The following is a 19,098-nucleotide window of genomic DNA, read 5'->3' as shown; positions in this document are numbered from 1 at the left end:
TAGTAATAAGAAACAATTTACAAGAAGTGAGTCGACTACTAGAACTACTACTCCTAGAACTAGAAAAAATAGACTTGCTCTTCAATGGAATCAAAATTCCAACCCAAACTCAAAGCCCTCATCAATAAATCCTGGAATCTATCTCCCTTTGTGACTGGATGGCAAGTTTTTTAGCCACTGGGATTAGGTATGTCCAGGAGGTCTTGTCTTCAAGTCACAGGAAAATCTTGGAATCTATAGTGTTGAAATAAAAAAGAAAAATGGAATTGGAGGATAAGAAATATTATTATTATTATTGTTTTTGTTTTTTATATTGAGGATTCATTCACATTATCAGTTGCATAAAAGTTTGGCAACAAATTCCTCAATATTCTTATCAGAACATCCGCCTTCATCTACTGCCTCTTTTGCCAATTCCTTCCACTTCTTCGAATTCCTGCTAATCTCTTTCCCCCGTTCTCCTTCCATGACTTCCCTTATACAAACCTCAATCTCCTCTTTTGTCACAATTCCTTTCTCATTAACCCTCACTCTAACCCCAACCCGCCACACATCTTCAACAAACTTAGCATTAGTTGTTTGATCTGCCCATTGGGCATCGCCACCCCCAAGCTCAGTGCCTCGAGCGTCGAGTTCCACCCACAATGTGTCACGAATCACCCTACTGACTTGTGAGCTAGAACTTCAAGTTAAGGACACCAGCTCACAACCAAACCCTTCTCAGATGTTTCCTTAGAGAAATTTCTTAGAAGCTTTTTATATTATGATTCCCGCAACGCCCACAAGAAATAACAATTACTCATCTTGAGCCCCCTGGCCATTTCCTCCAATTACTCTTTTTCTATTGCAGAAAAGCTCCCAAATGATACATAGACTACAGAGCCAATTTAATTAGAGTCTAACCATTTCAGGCAAGAATCAATGGTTGGTTTGAAGAGGCTGAGGCCATAATTTTTGTCATTCTCCAACCTCTTGTCTATATACATTGATGGAATGCTTGGTCCAATATTCTTCACTGGGTATTTATTTTCCATCCACTTCACTATCTAATACAAGTTAGCAAATTAACATCTTCAAAATAGCTATGATATAACTATAAGTAATTGATCTACCATACACAGCGGAAAGACAAAAATTCAATCGGTAAATCAATTACCTTTCTTTGCCTACATCCAAGTATTGATTATACCGTTTACATCTTCATAAACAAAAATTTGTATAAAATAAATCCATTCAAGTATTAGAATACTTATGTATGTTTGGAGGCTCCTTTGAATATCTCTGATTTCGGACAGGAACACTGTTCACGATTACTATTCATCATCTACTGTTCACGTGATTTTTCGCCAATTGATCCAAAATAGGATCGCATTCATGGAAGTCCACACGAAGATAATCCGTAGAACCTTTGATTATTTTGCTAGAACAATCAAGGGCTTCAAGAATGAAGAAAGAAAAATAAGAAAAGTTTTCTTCTTGAGAGAGAGAGAGATAGGGTGGCTAGGGTTTTAATTGAATGAATAATTCCCTAATGTTTTAATTTTAAGTTGCACTTATATAGTGCAACAATTAAAACCCTATTCCACTTAGGAATAGCCATGGGCTCCAACCCTAGTTCACCCTTGCAACCAAACACACCCTTTATGGTATTTTCATTAATTAATTATTATTATAATTAAAATCAATTAATATATAATAATATATTAACATTCAATTAATAATAATAATTCATTTAAATATATACATAGATATATTTAAATATAATCTCACTAATTTAATTTTAATATTAAAATTAACCACAACCAACAACCTCAGCCAATTTAATTATACTATGAGATTACCAAAATAACCTTTCGTTCTGAAAGATGAAAATACCATTCTCACAAATTGATTCTTAAATTATCTTCTAAGTGTGTGACCCGTAGGCTCCTTATCATATCGGCAGTGAGTAGTATCGCGATTAACACCAATTAATTGTCTCACTACAAATAGACCAAGATTGGCCCCTAGCAAGGCATCATGGCCACCCGATAGATTCGGATTCAGCGAAACCACAGCCTGTCAAAGGTTTGGTTACCGTGCAATCAAATCCTTTGATCAACTATTATCTCATCGAGACTAAGGTACAGAAATAGTGTCAACCTTAGATATTCTCGACATGTTTGTATTCAATTACTGGAACAATGACAAGAATATTAATTTGGATTGAGCATCAACTTAATCCCATAATGGCCACAGATTTAGTGTTATTGCCATTTACTGAATTACCTAGTGAGATAACTTCTCCTGTACCCATGAGTGATGAATCCTTTGTTGATCCACCATAGTCTCGATACACTTCTCAATGAATCACTACTGTATTGATAGCTCTAAATAGAACTACTTTGGGCTAGTGTCAAACTACATCAATTGGTGCACAAGGTGCTCCGGTGATCTCAAGTCTAAGGATTACATACACCACCATCCGTTAGAAGATTTATTCCATAGACACTAGGGTTACCATCCATATGGAATCCTTTGGTGGGTCTGTCCAGTGAACTTGCCTCTAACAAGCACCCATGTGTTGCACCATGTTGTCGGCAAACAACCTTGACAAGTGAGATCAGTCACTGCCTTTCGACAGGGTCGTTCAACACTATGATAGCCTTATTGTATTATCTGTGTCCTTGGTCAGAATAATACTAGGGCTACGAACGTTTCTAGGATGGGCACCATATGTGAGCATAGGGTTCTCACTATCAAGATTTGAAACATTTGATATCCTCGTCACAGTTCTACTATCCTAAGGACATATATTATTACATACACAATATAGAAGAATATGCCTTTTATTGATAAATAAACATTTATTATAGAATCAATTTTACAATAATTGATTGACTTTAGGGTACCTATTCTAACAATCTCCCACTTGCACTATAGCCAATCATTCATGTATTTAATACCGAATGACCTTAAGTGTTTTTCATTCTTTTACTATGACAAAGGCTTCGTTAGTGGATCGGCGAGATTGTCATCAGTATGCACTTTACTGATCTGTACATCTTTCCTTTCAACCATTTTTCTGATGAGATGAAAATGTCTGAGTATGTGTCTAGACTTCTGGTGAGATCATGGTTCCTTTGCTTGAGCAATTGCTCCATTGTTATCACAATAGACATTTATCAGATCAACAATCAAGAAACCACACCAAGTTCGGTGACGAACTTCTTAATCTAGATTGACTCCTCAGCACTTAGCCTCTATTGTAGAGCCCGCTACAGTGCTTTGCTTAGAGCTCTTCCAGCTCACTGCACCCCCATTGAGACAAAATACAAACTTTGATTGTGATCGATAATCATCTTTACCTGTTTGGAAACTAGCATCATTGTATCCTCTTACAGTGAGCTCATCTTTCCCTCCATAAACCAAGAACATGTCCTTAGTCCTCTTTAGGTACTTAAGGATGTTCTTGACAGCTATCCAGTGATGCTCACCTAGATCCGATTGATATCTACTACAAGTGCTTAATGCACATGAGACATCAATTCAAGTACATAACATGGCATACATGATGGATCCAATTGCTAATGCATATGGGATCCACTTCATTTTATCTCTCTCATTGTGTGTTTTAGGACACATATCTTTAGAGAGATAGACATCATGTGACATCGGAAGAAATCCCTTCTTGGATTCTTTCATACTGAATCTTTTCAGTACCTTGTCAATGTATGTACTCTGACTTAGGCCAAGCAACCTAAGTAATCTATCTCGGTAGATCTTTATTCCGAGGATTAGGCTGCTTCTCCTAAGTCTTTCATGGAGAAGCACTTGGATAACCAAGTCTTTATTGACTGCAAGTTCGGTATATCATTCTCGATTATAAGTATGTCATCGACATACAACACTAGGAATGCCACTACGCTCCCACTCACTTTCTTGTAAACATAAGGCTTATCTTCGTTCTTGATAAAACCAAATTCTTTTAAGGCTTCATCAAAACGAATGTTCCAGCTCATTAAAGCTTGCTTGAGTCCATAAATGGATCTCTGTAACTTGCATAACTTCTCAGCTTGCCCATCAAGAACGAAACCATCAGGTTGTGTCATATACACATCCTCTTCAAGGTTTCCGTTCAGGAAAGTCGTTTTCACATTTATTTGCCAAATCTCATAATCATGATATGCAACAATCATAAGTGTAATCTGTATGGATTTAATTATGGCAACAAGTGAAAAGGTTTCTTCATAGTCAATACCATTAATTTGTTTGAAACCTTTGGCAACCAGTCGTGTTTTATAAGTATGCACCTTGCCATTCATGTCAGTCTTCTTCTTGAAGACCCATTTACACCCTATAGGTTTTACCCTTTTAGGTGGTTCTACCAGAGACCATACTTGGTTCTGGTACGTGGAGTCCATCTCAGATTTCATGGCTTCAAGCTATTTAACGAAATCTAGATCCGTATAGCATCTTCGTAGGTTTTGGGTTCATTGTCTTGGTAGACAAGTACGTCACCATGTTGAGTTATGAGATAACTGTATCTCTCAGGTTCATGGCGTACTTTCATAGATCTATGTAGCTCCTGTGCTACTTGAGGTGGTTCAATTTGATCCACAAGTTACGGAGTAACCTCCTCCTAATGTTCAACCACTGCTTGTGGCACATCTTCCCGTTCTTCGTCTAGTATATCTTGTAGCTCTAGAACTTCGTCGAGTTCTACTTTTCTCCCACTAGTACTTCTTAGAAAAAATTCATTTTCTAAGAAGACACCAATACTAGCAACAAAAATTTTGTGCTCTTCTGGATGGTAGAAATAGTATCCTTTGGTCTCTTTAGGATACATCACAAATATACATTTATAGGATTTAGGGCCCAGTTTGTTCAAAGTCAATTTCTTGACATAAGCTTCGCAACCCCAAATCCTTAGATAAGACAAATTGGGCTTTCGCACATTCCATAGTTCAAATGGAGTCTTGTCTATAGACTTTGTCGGCACACGGTTCAAAATGTGAGTTGCAGTCTCTAGGGCATAACCCTAGAATGATGTAGGTAAATCACTAAAACTCATCATGGACCTAGCCATGTCAAGTAAGGTCATATTCCTCCTTTCAGACACTCCATTGTGTTGGGGTGTATACGAAGGGATGAGTTGTGATACTATCCCACATTCCTTCAGGTATTTAGAAAACCTTGAGCTTAAGTATTCACCTCCTCGATCCGAATGAAGAGCTTTAATACTTTTGCCCAACATATTATGTACTTCATTCCTGAATTCTTTGAACTTATCAAAGACTTCAGATTTATGTCTCATGAGGTAGACATAACCATATCTATTGAAATCATCAGTAAATGTGATGAAATAGGAATATCCACCTCTGGCTTCAACTGTTAGTTGACATGACCTGTCCCGAATTTTCTCATCCCGTAGGATCCAAGCGCTCCCACAAGACTCGGATACCTGAGACGAGCCATGTAGAAAAACTATGAAACCTGTTGGAAGACTTACTTTTCCTTAATAACATCATAGTATTTCCATTTCCAACATCTCAAAAAAAAAAAAAAAATATATACACCATCTATAGTTTAACAAAAGAAAAGATTTAAGGAAATTTGTGGTATCAGGTTTTTCCACTTATACTACACATTTCAAAACATAAACAAAGGAAAATACATGATGGGAAACATGAGTTTTTGAAGTGGAAGTCCAAAATACAATACGACATAAATATAAAACCCACATAAAAAGATGTCGACGCATGGCACAACCCTGAGCGGTGACTCACTGCTCGGCACAATCTCCCTATAAACCTGGGGGGAGGAAAACATTTTTTGAAAAGGGGGTGAGTTGAAATACTTAGTGAGTGAGGGAAGCGGGAAGTTTGCAAAACATTCGTTAAACAAACGTTATGGCATACAATGGTTCTTATGAAATCCTGAAAACAACATGATCCTATGAACGTGTTATGGAAGTAACTAAATCATTCTTGTATGCATGTATAACTCGTTTCTAATTGTTCTAAGTAATGTAACCTCATCATTTAAGCTGAAAACAAATTCTGAATGATAGCTCATCATTGAATGCTTAAACTTCTTTTTTCTGGAAACTTAAAACATAGCTGTAAATGCTTATGCTTCTAAAGACAATGTTTTCTATAAATCATGCTACAAACATCAAATGTTTCATATAACTAATGCAAACTATCCATCAGATACTGAAAACTGAAACTATTAACTGATACTAATAACTATAGGCTAGTATCTGAAAACTTTAAACCGATACCCTGTTCTGAAACAGTAAACTCATACTAAAGGTTCTCACCACAACTAGTACACTGGGGAAAAATCTCGATACCTGGTGGGCATCCCACACACAGGCAGAGTTAGGAAAAACATCTCAATACCCGACAAGATCTATCATCGCGCAGGCAGAGCCTGAAGAAAACCATCTCAATACCTGGCAGACAAGCTCAACGCCTAGGCAGAGCACTAAATATCTCAATACGCATGCGTAGAGCCTGAAGACCGAATATCTCAATACCCAGCGAATCTTGCATCGCATGGGTAAAGCCTGAAACTGGGGGAATGGGTACTTCATAGGGTGGTTTTAGCACCACAACATACTCATGCATAATCTCATGTAACATGTAAGTCAAGAGTATATTACGTATGTGCTTATAAATCATACATATATGACATAATATTCAGAAATCGCATATAGGGGTGAAACTGTAATTTTCTAAACATGTTTCAAAAACTGACGGTATAACCCAAATTAAAAATTACTTCAACATCACATGATCTTAGAATATAACCGATACAAATCATAAGCAAATATCACTTTTAAAAGTCAAAACTCATATAACACATTATAATTATAACTAAACCCAAGAGCAAATAAAATAATAATAATAATAATAATATTTCATATAAGGATAAATCATGCCAACATATGAGATTTCATGGAAAATAGGGGGGTAAAATGCAAGTTTTTAAAACATATTCTCAAAACTAAAAAATTCACCACATTTATAATATTACCAAGAAATCATATCAACATCACAAATCTCAACTCATTTGCAGTTCAACCAATTTCCAAGCTCTCAATTGTAACATTTCCTTTAACATGAATATATCAATACATGGGTGAAAATATAAACTGTAAAAAATGTTTCAAAACTGACAGTTTAGCCCTTTCTAATTACTCACTCAACTTCTACCTTCCCAAATAAAAAAAAGACGTCACAACCATGAAACCTTTACCAAATTAGGAAGTTTATCAATATAATTATGAAACCCAGATTTTATGATCACCAAAAAAATAATAATTTAATCCTTACAAAACAAAGGGGTTATAGCAAACAATAATTCTTGAGTTACCGATTAAACTACCGATTTAACATACTGATTGAGTTAAATTTTGAGATTTGGGTAATTAGACAGGTGGGTCGGTATGTGAAAATCGGTAGCTTAATCGGTAAGTGTAGTATTACTGTATAGCAAATATATAGATATAGTTTTTAATATATATATTATTAATATATATATTATAGATATTAATATAATATTAAGAAACCATTAATCCAAGGAATGTATACAATCATAAATGAGAAGTACCTTTTTTTTTTTTTTTTTTTTTGACTTTAAGACTTACTATTATACTTTCTATAAACTATTACTCATTACAACAAATAGCATGCAAACGTAGTTGTTCATAACATATTTTATCTTATTTAACAAAACCTAGCAACTTGCCAACACACTGCCCAACCTAATACACATCATTAAGAACCAATTTAAAGCATTCTTCTACATAAAATATCCCAAATCTAGCCGAAGCATGGGAGAAAAAGCAACTCCCACAAACTTCACATATATCCAAAACTCATCAAAACATAACATGAGACATAAGTCTTAAGCTTTTAAGAAAGATCTAATGAAATGCAACACAAGTATATTTATTAGGACCAGATCTGATGCAGTTTCACTCTTTCTATGTTCAGTCGAACACATGCAAGCAAGGGAGCCACAGTCAACAGTAAGTGTTATCAAACAGCAGAGATAATACATTCACTTAACAAGCAATCGAAAGGGGTTGATTTTTGAAAAAGTTTTAAAGAAACCACTCCCAAACATCATGCTTATAAGGATTTTTGCAAAAACAAATGGACGGTAGTAAAAGCAAATCAAAAATGCAAGGGCATAAGCTTAAGTTTTTAAGGAAATCAGTTTAGATCCACTCACACAAAAAAAATTCAGCTCAACCCGAAATACCAGCTGCCCCAAGCGTCATCCTTCTCTTACCTACTTTCTCTCCTCATTTATCTTTTCTTCCCTTTTTCTCTCCTCTTCCCTTCCTCCTCTCGGCCGAACGTTCTCTCTTCCTTCTTTTCTCTGTTCTTTCTCCTTCTCTCTTCTTTTTCTCTCTTTATTTTTTCTCTCCACTTTTTCTCTCTTCTTCATTTGGGGGAGCAGCCCAAATTATATAAAACAATTTTTTTTTTACAACAGCCCCCAATTCTCTAATTCTAATATAACCTGCCAATCATCGTTTCCTTGCAAAAACCTCCAGATTTTGTGCCCTTGCTACATGTAAACCCAATAGTTTCCATTTCTTCATTTTCATCCCCAGCTAAACTTTAAAATTTGATAGAAAAGTCCCTTCTTATAAACAAAAGCAAAGAGAATATATATATATATAATTAGAATGGGGTTTTACATTAGTGGACCACATACATCACTATGGATGATGCCTAACAGTTTAGTAGTCCTTTCACTTTGTCTTGTGAAAGGTAACTTGGTCATCTTGCCTAAAAGGCATGATTCACATACCTCAAATGACTAGAAGTCAAAAGGGTCCAAAACTCCACCCTTTTGAAGTTTTGCAATGCAGGTCTGATTAACATGACCCAATCTACAATGCCAGAGGTATGTATGGTTTTGTTCGCTATGTTTAGCTTTCTTAGTTTCAACATTGAGAATATCCTTATTGTTCAAATCAAGAACATATAATCTGCTATATAACCTAGCAATTCCAAATAGAATGCCACTCAAACTAAAGGACAACAATTCATTAGAAATCTCAAAACGGTATCCTATATTATCCAAAGCGGATACTGAAATAATGTTTCTAGAAATCGCAGGTACAAAATAACAATCTTTGAGTTCTAATGATAAGCCTGAAGACAAAGACAAACAATAAGTCCCTACAGCTAATGAAGCCACATGTGCTCCATTTCCAACACGTAGGTCCACTTCTCCTTTGACGAGCAATTTGCTCTGCCTTAGTCCCTGCATATCAGTACAAATGTGAGTATTACATCCTGTGTCAATAACTCAAGATGTTGAAGGAGAGAAGTTAATCTCAATCATACCTGAAGTCGAAACATTTGACTTCTTCTTGTTTGCGAGGAAAGCCTTGCAGTGCTTCCTTTAGTGGCCAAGCTTGCCACAATAGAAGCAGACTACCTTCCCACCTTTCCCAATGTCACCCGCAGGCTTAAGAGCATCCTGTCCTTTAGGCTTGGGCTTGGGATTGGCCTTGGCATTTCCCTTTCCCTTGCCCTTTCTTTTACTATTAGTTACCAGTAAAACAAGCTTGGACTTCTTCAAGTCTTGCTCTCTAGTCCTTAGCATGTTCAAAAGCTCTAACAAGGTTTTCACCATAGCGTTCATATTGAAGTTCATTATGAACGATGCATAAGAGTCAGGCAATGGATTGCAGAATTAAATCCACTTGTAATTTTGCATCCAACTCAAACCCAAAGTCTCAAGCCTCTCCATGTGCTCGATCATTTTGAGCACATGAGGGCCAACTTGGGCTCTCTCGGTTAGGCGACTTCCAAATAATGCTTTTGACACCTTGTACCTCTCATATCGAGCATTCCTTTCGTAAAACTCCTTGAGGTGTAGAATAATGGTAGCAGCGTCCATATTCTCATGCTGCTTTTGCAGCATTGGTTTCATCGATGCTAACATCAAGCATTGAACGCCATCAGCATCATCAATGAACTTTTGATAAGTATCTTTTACTTCTTAAGTGGCATCAAGATCAGGCTCAGCCATGTATGGCTTATCAAGGATATACAATTTCTTTTCTGACTTAAGTATAATCTGAAGATTACGATATCGGTATGAGAAATTGGATCCATCCAACCTGTTTTCTTTCTTGATTATCGGTCGCAAGTTCATAAAGCTCATTTTTAAGTGAATTTACAATTCAGAAAAGTAAAGTCAATATAATGTTTATTATTTCTTAATATGGTCTTTTATTAAAAAAACACTCCCACTATTTTTCTCAAGCCAATAGCCGTCACTATTAACTCGGGAAAGCCTGTTGGCTTTCCTAGTGGATTGAGATCCCATCTGGCCCATTTCAAACCTTCATTGTGGCGAAAAAGCCAAAATGGGTTGATTAGGTAGGCCAACAAACTTAATCCACACCAGTTAATAGCACTTACTACCAACCTCAAATGTGAAGTAAGCCAACAAGTCAATCACATAATCTAACTACCTAGCCATCGTCCTCAAGTGTGATTCTCAATATCAGTAGAGTGGACACTACATGTCACCACGTACACTCAACGTGTAGTTCTCTACTATGCCTATGATATGTTTATCAACCTTCGCTGTGGCAAACAAACAAAACTGTCATTTTAAGTTGACCCATCATCATTAAGGAAAACTCCAATGAATTTTAACCTCGCACTAGTAGAAGTCTACCCTTCACTGTGGCTAACAAGGTTTTGATGAATAGTGGTTTGATTAAAACCATGGTGATGCAAGGCATATGTGACTTAATATATCTTATTTGAGGGATTTAATATCTCACCAGATTATTATCTTTGTTAGAATGTCATTGTTTGGCATGTTATTGAACTTTCAACCTTAGTATGCATTCTAAACAAAATAAAACGTGCCAGTACATGACCCACTAAAACCGATTTCCTCGAGCTTAGAGGAATCGGTGGGTCAACTTAGGGTTTAAAAATAAATGTTGGATTTTCAAGTTATTCCTCTTCATAGCTGTTTTGTTTCTTCTTCACGATTATTACAAATAATCTTATAATAAAAAACCTATTCTAATTTACATCAATAAAATAGAAACCCAAGTCCTATTTGTTTATAAAAATTACAAACAAACCCAATAAACAATAAACAATAAACAATAGGTCTGAGGCTCATGAACCGAGCACCGTGCAATTATCAAACAAGAACATTGCATACATTAATAAACAATCAATTTTTGAATTGGGTGGGTTGAATTATCAAGTTACCACCTTAAATGTGTAGAATGAATATTGGCTTTAAAGGTTCAAAAAACTACAATTTAGCCCCTGTGCGAAAATGGAAAGCAAAAACAGAACAGTAGGTTTCTTGTCGCGACGAAGAAATTCTTCACCCCAACGAAGTTCATGCACACATGGTTGCTGTGGTGAACTTTTATTTTGCCGTAGCGACCGTGAACTTTCAAAAAACACAAATCGTTCCAGAGAGTCTTATGCCAAGGCAAAGTTTTATTTTGCCATGGCTACATCTACTTTTTCAAAATTTCGCCGTGGCGAAGGTTTATTTTGTGCGGCCAGATTCACTTTTTGCATCTGGCCATGGCGAAGTGTTATTTCAATGCGGCTAACACCGCAAAATAGTGAATCAGTCACAGTAATGTCTTTTGCAATTTTTCGCATAATGATACAGATCCAAATCAAATCGAATGCTTAAACATTCGACTAGGATACCAACCAACCAATACATATTCAATCAACACATTATTTAATCAACTGATTAATTAAGACATTCAACATACATAATTTTTCCAGATTTAAAAACACTTTAAATTATGCAATAACATGTTATCAAACAAATATACATGTTATCAAAAATCAATTAAATAATATAATCTAATACCTGAGTGTCTAATACCATTGTAAGTAATTGATCTACCATACGCAGTGGAAAAACAAAAATTCAATCGGTAAATCAATTACCTTTCTTTGCCTAGATCTGAGTATAGATTATACCGTTTACATATTTATAAACAAAAATCTCTATAAAGTAAATTCATTCAAGGATTAGAATACTTACGTACGTTTGGAGGCTCCTTCGAATATCTCTGATTTTTGACAGGAACACTGTTCACGATTACTATCACCGTCTACTGTTCACAGTCGCCAATCGATCCAAAGTAGGATCGCACTCACGAAAGTCCACACGAAGATAATCTGTAGAACCCTTGATTATTTTGTTAGAACAATCAAGGGCTTCAAGAATCAAGAAAGAAGAACAAGAAAAGTTTTCTTCTTGAGAGAGTGAGATAGGGTGGCTAGGGTTTTAATTGAATGAATAATTCCCTAATGTTTTAATTTTAAGTTGCACTTATATAGTGCAATAATTAAAACCTTATTCCACTTAGGATTAGTCATGGGCTCCCTAGTTCACCCTTGCAACCAAACACACCCTTTATGGTATTTTAATTAATTAATTATTATTATAATTAAAATCAGTTAATATATAATAATATATTAACATTCCATTAATAATAATAATTCATTTAAATATATACATAGATATATTTAAATATAATCTCACTTATTTAATTTTAATTTAAAATTAAATACAAGCAACAACCTCAACAAATTTAATTGCACTGTGAGATTACCAAAATATCATTTCGTCCTGAAAGACGAAAATACCCTTCTCACAAATTGATTTTTAAATTATCTTCTAAGTGTGTGACCCGTAGGCTCTTTATCATATTGGCAATGAGTAATATCGTGATTAACACCAATTAATCATCTCACTGCACACAGATCAAAATTGGCCCATAGCAAGGCATCATGGCCACTTGATAGATTCGGATTCAACGAAACTATAGCCTGACAATGGTTTGGTTACCGTGTAATCAAATCCTTTCATAAACTGTTATCTCATCGAGACTAAGGTACAGAAATAGTGTCAACCTCAGATATTCTCAACATGTTTATATTTAGTTACTGGACTAATGACAGGAATATTAAATTGGATTGAGCATCAACTCAATCCCACTGTGGCCACAGATTTAGTGTCATTGCCATTTACTGAATTACCCAGTAAGATAACTTTTCCCATACCCAGGAGTGATGAATCATTTGTCGATCCACCATAGTTTCGATACACTTCTCAATGTAGCCAATCACTATGATATTGATAGCTCTGAATAGAACTACGTTGGGCTAGTGTTAAACTATACTAATTGGTGCAAAAGGCGCTCTGATGATCTCAAGTCTAAGGATCACATGCACCACAATCCGTTAGAGGATTTATTCCATCGACATTAGGGTTACCACCCATACGGAATCCTCTGGTGGGTCTGTCCATTGAACTTACCTCTAGCAAGCACCCATGTGTTGCACCAGGTTGTTGGCAAACAACCTTGACAAATGAGATCAGTCATTGCCTTTCGAGAGGGTCGTTCAACACTATAATAGCCTTACCGTATTATCTGTGTCCTTGGTCAGAATAATACTGAGGCTACAGAGGTTTTTAGAATGGCCACCATATGTGATCATAGAGTTCTCACTATCAAGATTTGAAACATTTGATACTCTCGTCACGGTTCTACTATCCTAAAGACATATATCATTACATACAAGACATAGAAGAATATGTCTTTTATTGATAAATAAACATTCATTACAGAATCAATTTTGCAATAATTGATTGGCTGTAGGGCACCTACTCTAATAATAACATATATTAAAGAAAATGCTATGTTAAAATTAAATTAAATTACCTCATCTTCCAATTCATCAAAGGTGTTACAGAAGAGCCAGTTCAGTTTTTTTACATATGAACATTGATTAACGAGCATGTTTAGCGAAGTTGGGTAAGCGTCAGTTGTATCAAAAAATGATGGTAGATCATTGAGCTTTAGTGGTGGCATAGAAGGCAATGACACAATAGGCTCCTCTAAAGGAATTTTGAATTTCCCTTGAAGAGCATTATAGTAAATGGAATTAACAGCCCAAGGTTGAGTGAAAAATGGAGCTCCGTCCATGCCGAATCCCCTGGCTATGTCTAAAATCCATGGTATAATCGATTCATAAACGATAAATTTAGGTGGATACTCAGAACTTAACTGTTTCTTGATGAACTCGGATAAGCTTTGCGAAACGCAAATCTTGTGGGCTTCAAAGAAATCAAGATTTGCTGTTCGACTTTGGCCTTCATCGGGTTTCATTATCAGAAATGATCTCAATGTTAATGGAAGTGGCTTGTGTTTGAATAAACTTGGAACTAACTGTAGATGAGCTGGTGGAAACTAGGGTTACCTTGAGGCCTTTAGAGGCCAAACGCTTGGAGAATTGAAGTATTGGGTTTATGTGACCTTGTGCAGGGAAACAAAAACATAAGATGTACGTTTCTCTTTGTGTTCCTTGCTCCATGCTCTTGGGCTCCATTTTCCTCTAATATTAATTCTTAATATTCAGCAATACATATATATTTGTGAAGCACATATACTTAACAATAACATACAAACAAAGGCTTGATCAGGTCATATACGTCTATTGCCGACCCACAATATATAATTCCAAATTTGCCAACTTTCATAAGTTGATTCAAAAGAAAAACAAAATTTATTTTCGTGATCGTCATTAGCAATTTCAGAAGAACCAAAACGGCAAGCATAAAAGACTAGAAAAGGTTTGTTTATCTATATTCTATCGATTTGACTGTGTTTTTCGATAATTAAGATGGGGATTGTCTCATCAACTGAGTACTAAAATTAGTATTTGACTAAACTAAACTTAATAATACCCCATTATATCATAACCTCTCGTTCTTTATTTCCTAGGCAATCCAAAACAAAAATGCACATAATTTATTAACATTCTACATCAATGAAAAATATGCATTACCATCAGCTGGATAAAAGTTTTGCAACAAATTCCTCAATGTTCTTGTCAGAACTTCCACCTTCATCTACTGCCTCTTTAGCCAATTCCTTCCACTTCTCCGAATTCCTTCTGAAATCTTTTGATCTCTCTCCTTCCATGACTTCCTTTATACAAAGCTCAATCTCCTCTCTTGTCACCAATTTTTCTTCATTCATTCTTACCCTAACCCCAACATGCCACACATCTTCAACATACTTAGCATTAGTTGTTTGATCAAACAATTGGGGCATTGCCACCATTGGTACTCCGAAGCTCAGAGCCTCGAGCGTCGAGTTCCACCCACAATGTGTCATGAAACACCCAACTGACTTGTGAGCCAAAACTTCAGGTTGAGAACACCAGCTCACTACCAAACCCTTCTCAGATGTTTCCTCAAGGAAATTACTTGGAAGCTTTTCAGATTCGGATTCCCTCACTACCCAAAAGAAGAAGCTATTGCTTCTCTTCAGGCCCCATGCTACTTCCTCCATCTGCTCTTTTTCAAGGGCAGCAATGCTTCCAAATGATACATAGACTACAGAGTCAATTTCTTTAGAGTCTAGCCATGTCATGCAAGTATCGGTGTTTGGCTTGAAGAGGCTGAGGCCATAAGCTTTGTCACTTTCCAACCGTTTGTCGAAGTACATTGATGGAATGCTTGGTCCAATATTCTTGACTGGGTATTTACTCGCCATCCACTTCACTATCTGATAGAAGTTAGCAAAACATCCTTAAAACAGCTAGCACCTTATAGAAATGTACAAAGTTTATATAAATTCACTGTAATATCCCCTACTCACCTCCTTTAGCAGAGTTTTGAGAATTATGATCATTATGTAATTTGTCCTACCTACCTCATTTAGTGGGACTTGGATGGTTTTACCCACATTAAATAGTGAGGTGCGCGTCCTCCCTACTAATTAGGAGTAACAATATTAAGCTAGTCTTAAGTCATTTGGAAAGATGATATCCAGATTTGAGTCCGAGAGATAGGCTTGGAATCCCACTATTAGAGACAGGTAAGAGATAAATCCGAGTCCCACTAATTGAAATGGATAAAACAATATATGATGATTGTAACTTCCAAAACCCTGTTAAAAGAGGTGGGTAAGAGATATGAAAAGTGCTAGTCTTACAAAGACAAATACAAAGGGGACATACAAAGACAATTACTACCCTTGATCTTCATGATTTCTCTCTCTCTATCTCCCCCTCTTTTTCCGTTTTTTCTTCCCTTTGTAACCCTCTTTGTATAAGTTTTTATAAGGATATCATTTTTCAAGAGATATTATATTTACAATTAAAAAATATATAGTTTGAATTTTAAATCCACACTTCTTGCTTGTAGCCATGATTCATTATATAAAAAAAAAAAATTAGAATACCGCTATGGTACTATAGACTTTCTATTTATATATATGTAAAATTTAACTTACCTCATCTTCCAGCTTATCAAAACTATTACAGAAGAGCCAATTCGGTTGCTCTATATTTGAAAATTGATTAACCAGCAAGTCTAGCGATAATGGGTAAGTGCCATTTACATCAAAATATGATGGTAGATCATTGACCCTTAGCGGTGGCATAGAAGGCAATGTCACAATAGGCTCTTCTAAAGGAACTTTGAATCTCCCTTGAAGAAAATGATAATTAATTGAATTAGCAGCCCAAGGTTGAGTGAAAAATGGAGCGCCATCCATCCCAAAACTCTTGGCTACATCGAAAATCCACGGTATAATTGAGTCATAAACGAGAAACTTCGGTGGACACTCAGAATTAAGTTGTTTCTCGATGAACTCAGACAGGCTTTGTGAAACACAAACCTTGTAACGTTCAAAGTAATCTTCAGGACTCGTTGCCTTACTTTTCTCTTCTTCGGTGCCATCAGAAATGAACTCAACTTTAATGGAACTGGCTTGAGTTTGGATGAACTTGCTAGTAGTTGAAGTTGTGCAGGTGGAAATTAGTGTTACCTTGACGCCTTTAGAGGCCAACCGCTTGCAGAATTGAAGTATTGGGCTTAAGTGACCTTGTGCAGGGAAACCAAAACACAAGATGTGAGCTTCTCTTTGTATTCTTTTCTCTATGGTCTTGGCCATGGACTCCATTTTCTCTCTCTCTCTCTCTCAATTAACAACTCTCACATGATCACATCCTTTTGCAGGCAAGCACATGGAGAAGATTAATGAAGATTTAAGATATATATGAGGGAGGAATGGGGGAGAAAAGACGAGAAGAAAGAACCAAAATCTTATATTAATAATTTGAGTTATATTAAATACAATGATTTGATGGATTGCTGATGCATGCAAATAAAAGAACAGTAGAGATGTTGAACACGTATGAATAAAAACAAATAATAAACGATATAAGATCTTTGAAAGTTCAGAGGATGAATCAAATTCCAAAAGTAGAGAGAATTTATCTGTTTTGTACACGACTATACATGGACCGACAGGATTTATAATTCAGTTCAATTAATTATGTTTAATATATTGCAAAAGAGTGAACGACTTTTTCCCACCCAAGGTTTGCCTTAATGACCCTTTCCCACCCAAAAAATTTCAAAATACTACTTTCTTATCCAAATTTAATATTCCATTACTACCTAAAGCTAATTCCAACTGCGAATTTTTTTTTTGTCACCACTATCTGAACCTCCAGACTCCTCTTTACAAAACCCCTCTCACTTCGACACTTGGTTTATTATTGATTACCGACCATCGCAAAATTAGAGTTTTTTGTTCTTAGCTTATTTCCGACAGTTAATATTTAATCGCCACCACTATTAGATCCATCGGCCCTCACTCTATAAAAACCCTCTTACCTTGGCTCCTAGTTACTCACTGAACGCCAGTTGAGAAAGTGAATTGTATTTTGAGTATTAGCGAAATATAAATGTTGGGTGGGAAAGTGGTATTGTGAAACTTTTTGGGTGGGAAAGTGTAATTAAGACAAACCTTAGGTAGGAAAAAGTCGTTTACTCTATTGCAAAATTTGGAGAACTTAATTAGTTGGAAGATGTTCCACGTTTGAGTGATGTTGATTGACAGTTTTTAGAAACTACAAGGCAAGTCAAACAAAGCCATTGTACCAACTAATTTCTCGCTAATAACTCTTTATTTAAAGAAGAAATGACAAATTAATTAAGCAAAACACAAGAAAAAGTTAGCTGTCTTTAGGAGTACATAGAGAAAATAAAATATAAATATAATGATATTGATGACGTAGTAATAGCAACAAACCGTTATGTTTCGAGGGCATACCCCAGCAAAGAGCAAGTGTCCTTTTGTAAGAAACAAACTTCTTGGACTTCATTGTTTATATCAACAAATGAACAATATAGCAAACAAGATTTAACCATACGTAAAACATGTATTTAATTAATTTAAATCTTAAATAATTTATCTCCTCAGATAGAATCTAGAATATAAACTCTTTGCTCTATGATCTCCATCAACACAAACAAAGTTGAGCAAATACTCAGAAAGTTAGCAACAAATTCTTTTGAGATGAATTTGATCTATATAATTATAAGCCCATACTCTATGCTTCAATATATAATTATAACAAGATAGGATAATACTTTGTAAATAAGTGTGCTAAGTGTCACGGTTGTGAGTTTCACACCCAAAAGGCTAACCTAGTAGGTGGACGAACTCTCTCGCTTATAAGCCTAAGACCTCCATAGTGTGCTTCTGATGTAGGATCTGAGACATTTACCCCTAACTTGGTCTTTATCGTTAATAGCAAACTGCAATTTAGTATTACAAATGTTTGATGTTCTAAGCGTTCTTAGAGAATGCTAAGTCAATCTCTTTCTAGTAGTGTGTCTTTGCTATTTTCTTTGTTGAATGTATGAGTGTCTGATCCCGTTTTTTATGAGCGTCTGATCCCATTTCTGTAAGAGGGAGCTGCCTATTTATACCCGTTTTGGTCAAGGTAATAATTACACTTTTGCAAGTGGCTTGATGCCGTAAAGATTTCTCCTACCTTCCCATTCGTTGGGAACTCAAAGAATATCCTTAAATTAAATGGGGCTTGGATAAGAGCATGAACCAAATTCATTCAGGGACAAATTTTTGAGTCAGTTGGGTTGTTGACATCTATACTCCTTTTGCCTTTGGAGATGTGACATGTTCTAGATGGTGGAATGCTTTCTTAAATTCTAATTGGTGCTTGGTGACGTCAACATAGGTCA

The 19,098-nt window shown here is 35.8% G+C and overlaps 1 protein-coding gene and 1 pseudogene across 1 annotated transcript; both read right to left on the bottom strand.

The window, feature by feature from the left end:
* Nucleotides 1-333: 333 nt before the first annotated feature.
* On the bottom strand, nucleotides 334-14,405 carry LOC116122936 (annotated as a pseudogene).
* Nucleotides 14,406-14,881: 476 nt separating this feature from the next.
* On the bottom strand, nucleotides 14,882-16,996 carry LOC116122964 (UDP-glycosyltransferase 74E2-like). The gene is made up of 2 exons (XM_031408767.1): nucleotides 16,334-16,996; nucleotides 14,882-15,604 (listed from the first exon to the last, which is right to left on the bottom strand). The coding sequence occupies exons 1-2, from the start codon at nucleotides 16,994-16,996 to the stop codon at nucleotides 14,882-14,884; spliced, it is 1,386 nt and encodes a 461-aa protein (XP_031264627.1).
* Between the last annotated feature and the right edge of the window lie 2,102 nt (nucleotides 16,997-19,098).

This window comes from Pistacia vera, unplaced genomic scaffold, assembly GCF_008641045.1.
Source record: "Pistacia vera cultivar Batoury unplaced genomic scaffold, PisVer_v2 Contig139, whole genome shotgun sequence".
Lineage (NCBI taxonomy): Eukaryota > Viridiplantae > Streptophyta > Magnoliopsida > Sapindales > Anacardiaceae > Pistacia > Pistacia vera.
Note: the sequence above shows the minus strand (reverse complement) of the source record. Positions and strands in the feature narration are given on the sequence as shown.

Bases quoted from the DNA above. Each gene is read 5' to 3' on its own strand.
- LOC116122964 (XM_031408767.1), bottom strand. From the start codon at position 16,996: ATGGCCAAGACCATAGAGAAAAGAATACAAAGAGAAGCTCACATCTTG. The intron at 15,605-16,333 runs GTAAGTTAAATT...AACTTCTATCAG, and splicing joins TTGATAAGCTGGAAGATGAG to ATAGTGAAGTGGATGGCGAG.